We start from the raw sequence: 11,376 nt of genomic DNA on the forward strand, positions 1-11,376 counted from the left end.
AACAAATATTAAATGGATCAGATGGTTTCTTTCTAGTCTATGCCTAGTGGACCAAACAGATACTTTTTATCTTATGTTTATTCCTCATCACCTGTGCTTATTTTGTGACCTGAAAATTGGCATTGAGAAAAAAATTTAATACAGAGCATACACATTTTAAGAAATGGACTCCAAGTGGGCTAACTTAAAGCATCCACAATGCTGGTAGAAATTCTGCAACTCACAATCAGAAGATGAATTTGACCAGAGTATTTTTCAGTTTTGCACTCACCAGCTTAACTTCTCAGGATAGTGTCTTCATAGTCTAATTCTTCTCCAATAATTTCAGAATGTTTCCAACCTAATTTGTCAAAGTTTCTATGTTTTTTTCCCCCAAACCCATCCATATATCATGCGAATTTTCTAATTTATTCTCTCTGAAGATAAGTCAATCCTGACTGTTTTCTTTGGCAGTCCCCATCAGATCTTGCTCTTACTATGCCCTGCCATTTTCACATCTTTTATATTTAATCTCAACTGCCAATTTGTGTTCTCTGATCTTCTCTCTCCCTATTAATAACCATCATGACCTCCCTAAGCCTGAAAAAGCATTGACGCTTACATATTTTATATAACATAGATTATCTATGAATTTAAATCATCTCTAACCATGTAAGTTTACCTAGAATGCAACTCAGGTCAACTGCAGATGCATTCCTTCTCTTCAAATGTATTCAACTCTAAGAGAGGCTTTCCTCACTGAGACCCTTTGTTTCTGAATTCTTCTTTTTAACAAATATACAGTGTGCCAAACTAGATCTTCCTCAAATCCTCCTCAGATAAAATTATGATCCAAAATCAGAAATTTATATCCTAATGATTTTAATCAATACACAATAATCAAGGATTCACTATGTTCCAAGTATTTTTGAAGTACTTAGAGAATATATTTATTCCATATTTTTGAAGAATCTAAATTTTGCCGAGTGCCTGAAATTCAAAACTGATACCCACCATTTATTAAATAGGTTCCATATCATTCATCTTCATAAAATCTTCAGACATTTTACAGTATTTTATCTTGTTAACCTATGATATTGATGTTCTTACCCTAATCATATTAATGAAAAAATAAGACTTTTTGTTGTAATAGGTGACTATGCTTGGATCCAAATTCCATAGCCCTTTGATGCAGAAAGAACAAAAAATAGTGTGTGCCATCTGAGATATTATCATTATACTTCAGTAGGGATATGGAATATATATCAGTGTTTAACTACATCCAGAAAGTTGTATGAAACATACAGCAAATTTTAATCAGTTTCTGTCTGTTTAAATTCTGATTAAAAAAAAGTCTCCATATGCCTTCCATATTTTTGTCAAATAATTATAACACATACATTACATACATGTTTAAAATATGCTACATGTCTAATATAAAACCACATTTTTAATGCCATATCATCCATATACTGGCTAATGTTCTCTGAAATTTGACTCAAAAATGTGTGCTACTGCCTATCAGGAATATTCGTTTGGGAGACTTAACATGGCCACGTAGGTCAGAGTTGCTCTAGAGAATCCTTACAGGATAGTGTGCAAATTGAAGCTTGACAGCAGTATACATCATAAGTAATCTGAAGGAGAGCAAGAAAAGAGGAAGAAAGAAAATAAAGAGCAAGTAAATAAAAAAGAATGTCTTCAACCAAAAAGAAGAAAAATCATGTGAAAAAGGTAGTTACTATTTTAAAAATTATTTTATTAATATATAATGTATTATTTTCCCCAGGGGTATAGGTCTGTGAATCATCAGGGTTACACATTTCACAGCATTCACCATAGCACATACCCTCCCCAGTGTCTATAACCCACCCACCCTATCCCTGTCCCTCCACCCCCAAGCAACCCTCAGTTTGTTTTGTGAGTATAAGAATGTTTTATGGTTTGTCTCCCTCCCAATCCCATATTGTTTCATTTTCCTGATAATTTTATATTCCAACTTAATGAGGCCTATTTGATACTCTTCTAAAGAAGATTTTCTCCTTCTCAGTACAACTGGCATTTTTTAGTCAGACAAATTTTGTGTCCTGGGGCAATTCCCTATATTGTAGGAGACTTAGCAGCATCCCTTACTCCTACCCATCAGATGGCAGTTGTTCTTTCTTGTCATGAAAATAAAAAATGTCTCAGGCATTGCCAAACATCACTTGCATGTGTGGGTAGGGATAGTCTTCAGTTAAATGAGAATCAACATTTTGTAGCTTTATTCAAAATAGGCAGGATAAATCTGGCTAACAAAGGGAATCATTCTTCTATAGGTCTTAGCCAGATAAAAGAGATGGAAGGGCATTCCTAGAGGAAATACTTTGGACAAAATCAAAGAAGCATGAAATGTGCAGTGGGATTGCAAATCAACAAATAATTTTCATATATGAAATGCTACATAAGGAGAGATGATGGCTGTTGGGGCTAAGAAAAAGGGAAGAAAAACAAATGTAAGGCTTCAATTTTATAATAATAATTTCAAAATGGGATAATAAGGACTTTTTTTTTTGCCTCTAAAAATCCACTCTGCTAGCAGATGATAAATGGCTTAAAAAGATGAGTGTTGGCATAGGGAGATTAAGTTAGAAGGATACTTGTGATAGTCCTGATGGGATAGGATGAAGTAACCTGGCCACATCAGGAGATTAATAAAGAAGCAATATCTATGCTGCTTGCTGACTTGATGGGGGGGAAATCATGGGAGGTGAGACAAAGATCTTCTTGGCTGAAAATGACACTGAAGGACAAGGATAAGTTTGAAACAACTGTGTGTACAGATATGTAAATTTTTATAAGAGGGAGAAGACATAACTTAAACTCTTGAAATTCATGGGCCAGGAAAAAAAATCATGGGTGTTATATTCAGCATCAACCCTGAACCATTAAAGTTCCTGATAATTCTTATTCTGACTCAGGCTGATTCCCAGAACCTAAACGAATTAAGGAATTTAGGTCTAAATCTATTCTCCCTACAATCTCAGGAAATCTTTCCCTGCACAAAGTCTCTGATATTCACCCTTTGATATTTGCCTCAAGCCCAGAGGGAGAGACTCTCAAATACAAAGTTTTTTATATGCTTATTCGCCTAGATCCTTCTCTAGCATCTTCCTCTTGTTAGGCCTACTTTAAAATCTATGACCCATTGTGTGAATAACTGATTCAGAAACATTCCGAACAGCAACATGAAACAAAATATTCTTCACATTTGAAAAATTAGCTACTATAAGACTCTCTTGCTTTTTTATCATCCTGCCATCTTCTTGGATCATAAAAGTGTGTTATTCCTCCATTTTCCTACACTCAGTAGAGAATCTAAGGCTCAATGACTCACCCGGAATCATCTGTGGTAACATATGTAGAAGCCACAGAGTGAAAGTCTTTTGGTGTTTTAGATAGTGAAGATGGCTGTCTTGTACTATAGGAGCCACCTGGGTGATTTTTTGCCCCAGTCGCTGATGAGATTTAAATTAGCCTGGGTTAAGGTTGGCACAATGTGGTTTGAAACCCAGGAGAATTTGTCTCATAGCAGATCTGCATCTAATAAAAACTCTCAAGTCCTGGTGTCCTTGGGGACTAGGAACCAAACTGACCATCCTTTCAAAAACTTCTAAGAAAAGACAGTGTCCCAAGATAACACAGTCAATGACAATTTTATACAAAATAATGAACCAACGAAGGGAAATGAAAACATCTCAAGGTCTTCAGACTAATCAGTATAGACATGCTGACAGAGAACTAAATGGAATATTTCTATGTGGTATAGAAATTAAACTCTCTTACACTGTTTGTGGGAATGCAAACTGGTACAACCACTCTGGAAAACAGTATGGAGATTCCTCAAGATGTTAAAAATAGAGCTACCCTATGACCCAACAGTTGCACTACTGGGCATTTACCCCAAAGATACAGATGTAGTGAAATGAAGGGGCACCTGCACCCCAATGTTCATAGCAACAATGCCCACAATAGTCAAATTTGGAAGGAGCCAAGATGTCCTCCAACAGATGAATGGATGAAGAAGATGTGGTTTATACAGACAATGGAATATAACTCAGCCAGCAGAAAGGATGAAGACCTACCATTTGCACTGACATGGATAGAACTACAGGGTATTATGCTAAGCAAAATAAGTCAATCAAAGAAATAAAATTATCATATGGTTTCACTCATATGTGGAATATAAGAAATAGTTCAGAAGATCATAAGGGAATGGAGGGAAAACTGAATAGTAAGAAATCAGAAAGGGAGACAAACCACGAGACACTCTTAACTTGGAAACAAACTGAGGATTGCTGAGAGGGAGGTGGGTGGGGGAATGGGTAAACGGGTGCATTAAGGAGGGCACATGATGTGATGGGCACTGGGTGTTATATGCAACTAATGAATTATTGAATACTACAGCTGAAACTACTGATGTACTATATGTTGGAAAATTGTATTTAAATAGAAGAAATTGTCCCATTCATTTAGGGTTCTCATGAAATGATATTATGCATTTTCAGATTTTAGTGCCAGTCACTTTATATATATCAACTTCCCACCTATGAACTATTTATGGCCAGTATTCATTTAGTTAACAAAAAAGGGGGAGTTTTGTGATTTTAAGCTTTGGTATCAAGAGGAAAGGAAAAGATTCTGAATCTGTGTGGTGCAAGAAAAAGCCAACAACAATGCATTACACACATCTGCCTGAGAGACATAATGCACTTAGAGTTACATGGTTTTTGTCCTGTGTTATTTCTTCTGGCATTATTTAGCAGACATGTTCTTTATGCATTGAAAGACTCTCTGACTCCCATCTTGCCTTTAAACTGCCATAAAATTATCTTCATCCTAGAATATGGCTGCTTTGTGTGCTAAGTTACTTCACAGTGGCTTAGGGGAGTTGGCTGTTTCTCTTTCCAGCTCTGCACTCAGTGACTTCACATGGTAGATTGAAGTCAACCACAGCATAAATAGGTAAATCAGAAAATAATGTATATCAGAATGCCAACCACCCAAAAGAGTAATACCTGATGAACTCAAAATAAAATAAAATATTTTCAGAGAAAACAGAAGAAATAGTTCTCAGATTATTAAGTAGGCTGAGGTGAGGTCAGCAGGTTCTGAAATTGATGTGATACTCTCTATGTAGAGAATTATAAAATAAACATATTGAATGACTCACAGGATACTTTTGGGAAATGAAAAAAAAAAGTTTTGAATCTCATAGACTCATAATGCTATTGAATATTAGAGACAAAATTATTCTTAGATACTGTTTAGTTAAAACCCGTAAGAGCTAAAGGGGAATACAATTTTTTTAGAAACAAAGTGACTCCTTATTTGCTGACAGATACAATTCCTTAGAACTCCTATGTTAATAGAAATAATTACTTTGGAGTAATGTAATAGGAGGTACAGAGTGCAAATTTTCAGAAGTGGTTTTTCATTCTACGTGTGTCCTAGAGAAAACTAGAAACAAAAATTTAATTTTTATTATTTTTAAAGATTTTATTTATTTATTTTAGAGTGAGAGAGAGAGGGAGTGAGAGAAAGCATGAGATGGGTGAGGGTCAGAGGGAAAAGCAGACTCCCTACTCAGCAGGGAGGCCGGTGCAGGATATATCCCAGGATCATGACCTGAGCCAAAGACAGCTGCTTAACCAACTGAGCCACCCAGGTGCCTAAAAGTTTAATTTTTAATACAGCAGTATTAGAAATGAAGTTGAATAGCTTTTACTGCAGTGGTTAATAAAGTTTATCAAGAGAGAAAATACAGTCTAAATGAATTATGGGAAATACAAAATAGTGGGACCTGGCCATGCCTATACTATTTGTGGAATTGTCTGATTTAAAATGGGAATCTTTACCATGCAGTGGAGAAGATCTTGTGGCCAGAGTCCTGACTGCCAGGCGCAAGAGTAGACTCAGATATATATGTGCAATGACATTCCAATCACTAAAAGTAAAAGGAAGTTCTAATATGCTACAACATAGTTGAACTTGAAAACTTTATGGTATGTGAAAGAAGCCAGACATAAAAGGTCATGTATTATATGATACACTTTCTTGAAATGTCCAGACTAGTGAAATCCATAGAGTCAGTAAGTATGTGAATTTCCATGAACTGGGGACAGAATGAGTGGCTAGGGAATGGATGATGATGGAATGAGGTTTCTTTATGAGATCACAAAAATGTTATGGAATTAAAGAAGAGACAGTAACACAAATTTTTTGAATATACTAAAAACCAGTGTCTTGTACATGTCAAAGGGTGAATTTACAAGTCATTGGGCACTTTTCTACCAAGAAAAAGAAGGGTGGAGAAGAACCAATGTTGCAAATTACTCTGCCCAAATTGAACATTTAGATAAGAGCTTACAAAAAACCAAAAGGGTCAATGCATTATTGCTCCTTAATCTGAAAGATAACACCAAGAGTGAAAGTCAACTCCAGCACCTGATGTGTCAAAACTCAATATTATGAAAACCCCTTTCTGCTTCTGAAATCACTCTTGAGGAATAAAGCCCTTAAAAATATTAATTCAATATATTTTTTATCAGATATTAAACACACAAAGAAAAAATTAACAATAATCAGAAAATGATCAAAGGAAACAATAAAGTATTTCAACAAAAGGATATACAAGTGGAAAACAGCATTTATTGCACTCTTTATTAATGCTAATTATAGAGAGAATGGTATTTTACTCAGCAGACTGTCAAAGCTTAAAAAGCTCAATCATAACCAGTGTTTGAGGATTCAGACATATAAGTGTTATGAATCATAATTATAACTGATGTAATCTCTTTTGAAAGATCATTTTGAAGTATCTAGAAATTATTAAAGTTACCATTTACAAAATACATTTTTCTTTTTCAGGCAATTTTCCATTCAAGAATATATTCTATAATTGTCCTGGCCCATGTATGGGAGGATAAAGAATCCTGGTTTTCCTCTTGTCCTTGCAAGGACCCATTTGTTTTCCCTTTTTTCCTCATCAGGTCTCAGATTGGAGCTGGTCCTGATAATTTGACGGCCACAATAATGGGACAGTCTGGACTCTAGAATGGATATGCCATATTGACAATTGAGGATGGTTGAAATAATTTCCAGTTTCACATTGCACTTCCCCATTGGTTTCCTATTCCCATTAATTTTAGATCACCATTAGGTCTAGCATCTGTTAGATATATTTCAAACTTTTCCAGATAAGCTTGGAATCAGAGTGGAACAGCTTATGCTGGCCTGCTGTCTTTGTATATCCCACTAGCTAAAAACAGTTTTTATAGATGAATTCTTGAGATCAGTGTGATGATAGAAAAAGTTAGACTCTCAGCCCCACTTAAGCAGAATGTTATCCCCCAGGGGAAAAGAAAATGAATTCTATTCTTCTACTTTGGGCTAAATTATAGAAAAATGACACAATTTTAATTATTACTGTTATTATCATTATTACTATTATTAGATTTTGAATGCCATTAAATATTTTTGTGCAAAGTTGTTTTCTCTCTTGCTATCCAAATACCTACTTAATAATTTTAAATTGTCTCTTCCCACAAAGCCTAAGCTATGTATTTGTTCCTTTTCATAGAAGGTTGTTGAACCCTGGCTAAAACATTAAGAAATTACTTCTGATGATATCTCAGTTTTATTTCTAAAGAAACTACGTTACCTAAAAACAACAGCCCTATTGATAATCCATTATAATAATGTCACATATTACTCATATAACAAAAATTAACATTGAAAATATTTTTCAGAAGATTTCCCAAGACATCCTCTAGATTTACAAATAGTCATCCTCAGCAGTAATTGATAATGTGCTGAGCCTGAATCCATTAAACAAGACAGAGTATCACCCATTTATACAACATGCAGTCTATTTTATAGATGCATTGATTTTAATGTCATAAATCAAATTATGGACATATGCACACATATGCATATTTTCCATCATTATTTAGTATATGATCTATGATTTGGCGTTTTCAGGAACAGTCACTAGCCTTAAGCTCTGAAGTCACTAATCTTAGTTAAAATACTCCATTTCTTCATTAATTTAATAGTCTTGCCTGATTAAAAAGCAGGATATCTTATATCCACTGAAAAGATACACCCTCACATTCCTGATAGACACACACACACACACACAAAGACATTTACGCATGCACACAAAAAAACACGTGTTTACCTTATGGAGAAAGCCTCTGATGACACATAATAATGCTCAGAATAAAGTTCAACATCTTTGCAGAGTGCCCATAGCCATTCCTTTTTTTTTTTTTTTAATTTAACTTGGAGTATAGCTGACATACATGTTACATTATTTCCAGGGCTACAGAATAGTGACTCAACAACTCTAAACACTACAGTGTGCTAACAGCAAGTGTAGCTACCATTTGTCACCATACAAAACTAATAGAATACCCCTTACTCTGTTCCCTATGCTGTACTTTTTATCCCTGTGTCTTTTTTTTTAAAGATTTTATTTATTTATTTTTCAGAGAGGGAGAGGGAGAGAGAGTGAGCAAGCACTGGCAGACAGAGTGGCAGGCAGAGGCAGAGGGAGAATCAGGCTCCCCGCTGAGCAAGGAGCCCGATGCGGGACTCGATCCCAGGGGGATCATGACCCCAGCCAAAGGCAGCTGCCCAACCAACTGAGCCACCCAGGCGTCCCATATCCCTGTGTCTTATTCATCCTGCTCCCCTTTACCCGATTTGCCCTCCATGGTCATACTTGATATCCATAGTATCCATGTCTCCCCAAATTGTATCTTACATTGGAAAAAAAAAAAAACCTGTACTCTGACATTAAGCACATTCTCTAGTGTCACCTCTATCATCTACCTGGCATATCGTGCCCTTCCTTACTGAGCCAATCATTCATTATTCCTTGGGAACTAGGCTTATTAATAAAAAGAACAAAACAAAACAAAAACAAAAAATAAACAAAAAATAAAAGAAACAAAGAACATAACTCTCCTGCCTGCTGCTTTCAGTTGGATTTCAATGTTTCTTTACCTCGAGTACCCCTACAACTTCTTGTTCCTTTCCCTTTCTCTTTGTTTCTTTCTTCTTCCCTCCCAGAAATAAAAGGTAACAAATCCATGAAACTTATGCGATGTGTCCAGTTTACTACTCTGCCTCTATTCCCTCATACAATATTTAATATATTGTGCTTTAAAAATGTTTGGTGAAGTAATAAAGATGTAACTGGTGTAGTTGGCAGAAAAAATATGGATGTGTAAAATGGAGCACTTGATTTCTTATGATTTTTGCATCTGGAAACTCCTGAATGATTTTGGAGATACACCAGAATTTTTATATTATTATCTCATTACATCTATAAATGTTTGGATTTTGTTTATACATCTGCTTATCTGTTTTGACACAATATGCTTAAAACACACCTTTTTAAAAATTTTTTTTAATTTATTTGACAGAGAGAAATCACAAGTAGGCAGAGAGGCAGGCAGAGAGAGAGGAGGAAGCAAGATCCACGCGGAGCAGAGAGCCTGATGTGGGGCTCGATCCCAGGACCCTGAGATCATGACCTGAGCCGAAGGCAGAGGTTTTAACCCACTGAGCCACCCAGGCGCCCCAACACACCTTTTTTTTTAAGAGAACAAAACATTCAAGACCTACCAACACCTTGTTTTTATTGAGTACCGGACACTCTAGAACAATGGGTTTGGGTGCATTTAATTCAGTAATAGCTGTATATTTGTGAATCTTTCTGGAGAAGAATCCATAGAAAAGGAAGCTGAATTAGGGACTAAAAACTGAAGATAAAATGAAACATCATCTCTTCACTATCTTGTTCTTTGTGTTTCTTCCTATCATTACGCAGTAGCATCCAGAAACCCACTGAGTGATTGTTACCACAGAGTATGATGATGTGAAAACAATGTAAAATGCAGGCAAATTTCACAAGGAAATAAATAGAAAACTATGCCACCTCAATTAATGTTGGTTTTGAAATATTTTATGTAGTTTTGGTGTATTATTACTATTACATAAAGGGGAAGGCTTCAGGAGTTAATTACAGTGGATTTTATGAACACAACATTTTTACCACATGAATGCGGATCTGTTTGGTCTTGGCACCATAGACAAGTGGATTGAGAAATGGGGGGATCAACAGGTAGAGGCTAGAAAAGAGGATATGGATATAAGGGGGAACGTGAGCACCAAACCTATGTGCGAAGAAGGAGAAGAAGGCAAGGAAGTAGAGCTGGAGGAAGACACAGATGTGGGCAATGCAGGTATTGAATGCTTTCCACCGAGCTTCCTTCTGGGGCAAACGAAAAACTGTGAAAAAGATCTGTATGTAGGACAAAGTGATGAAGGTGAGGTCAAATCCTGCAACAGTGAATGCCACAAACAGGCCATAGATTTTGTTGACCCGCACATTTTCTGCAGCCAGCTTCACAATGGCCATATGCTCACAGTAGGAGTGGGAGATGATGGTTGTGTGGTAAAATTGAAATCGGCACTTTATCAGTACTAGGCATGGGGCTACTAGAATGGCAGCCCTAAGTGTTACTACAGCCCCTATTTGGGTGACCAGCTGGTAGGTGAAGATGGTGCTGTGTCTTAGTGGATAACATATGGCCACATAACGATCCAGAGCCATGGCCAAGAGAATGCCTGACTCTATGCACTGAAATGAGTGAATGAGCCACATTTGAAGCAAACAAGAATCAAAATAAATCTCTGGTACATGAAACCAGAATATGCCAAGCATCTTGGGCATAATGGTAGTTGCAAGTGCAATATCTGTGACTCCTAGCATGCCTAGGAAAATGTACATGGGCTCATGGAGGCTGTGCTCTGATTTGATGATGATCAGAAGTATAGAATTTCCAATCATAGCAATGAGATATATGACACAGAATGGAATCCCAATCCAGCACTGCACAGACTCTAGGCCTGGAATCCCTATTAGGGTCAACACAGAAGGCATGAAGACTGTAATGTTGGAGATGGACATAATGTCTTTGGGTCTCAGAAGCAAATGAAAGGAGTATCTCAGTCAGTTGTACTTTCTCTTCTATTCTTATTTTAATCCAAGGTCATCATAGTGAGTTCCTCTGATTTTTACTGAACTCTAAGATTATATCTTCCATCTCATTTATATTATTGAAGGAAAATATCCATAGATAAACTCCACTGTTTTCAGGAAGGGCATCCAGAAGCACTGTAGCACAATGATGATTATGCGCATGGCAGGTCAGCTGCATTGGAACCAGCCAGGTCACATGGGTATGGGACTAAACTGGTGACCTGTCTGTTATCTCATTCTGGACCTGTGGACAAAATGATTCGACTTGTTTATTTTGCTTCGAAAGGGTGTTTGAGTCAGGG

General features: G+C 36.4%; 1 protein-coding gene across 1 annotated transcript; it reads right to left on the reverse strand.

The window, feature by feature from the left end:
- Positions 1-10,063: 10,063 nt before the first annotated feature.
- Positions 10,064-11,002, reverse strand: LOC123949426 (olfactory receptor 52A1). The gene has a single exon (XM_046016867.1). It carries the CDS (start codon positions 11,000-11,002, stop codon positions 10,064-10,066), a length of 939 nt encoding a protein of 312 aa, XP_045872823.1.
- Between the last annotated feature and the right edge of the window lie 374 nt (positions 11,003-11,376).

The sequence above is a fragment of the Meles meles genome, chromosome 8 (assembly GCF_922984935.1).
Source record: "Meles meles chromosome 8, mMelMel3.1 paternal haplotype, whole genome shotgun sequence".
NCBI classification, from domain to species: Eukaryota; Metazoa; Chordata; class Mammalia; order Carnivora; family Mustelidae; genus Meles; species Meles meles.

Coding starts and splice junctions, on each gene's coding strand:
- LOC123949426 (XM_046016867.1), bottom strand. CDS start 11,002: ATGTCCATCTCCAACATTACAGTCTTCATGCCTTCTGTGTTGACCCTA.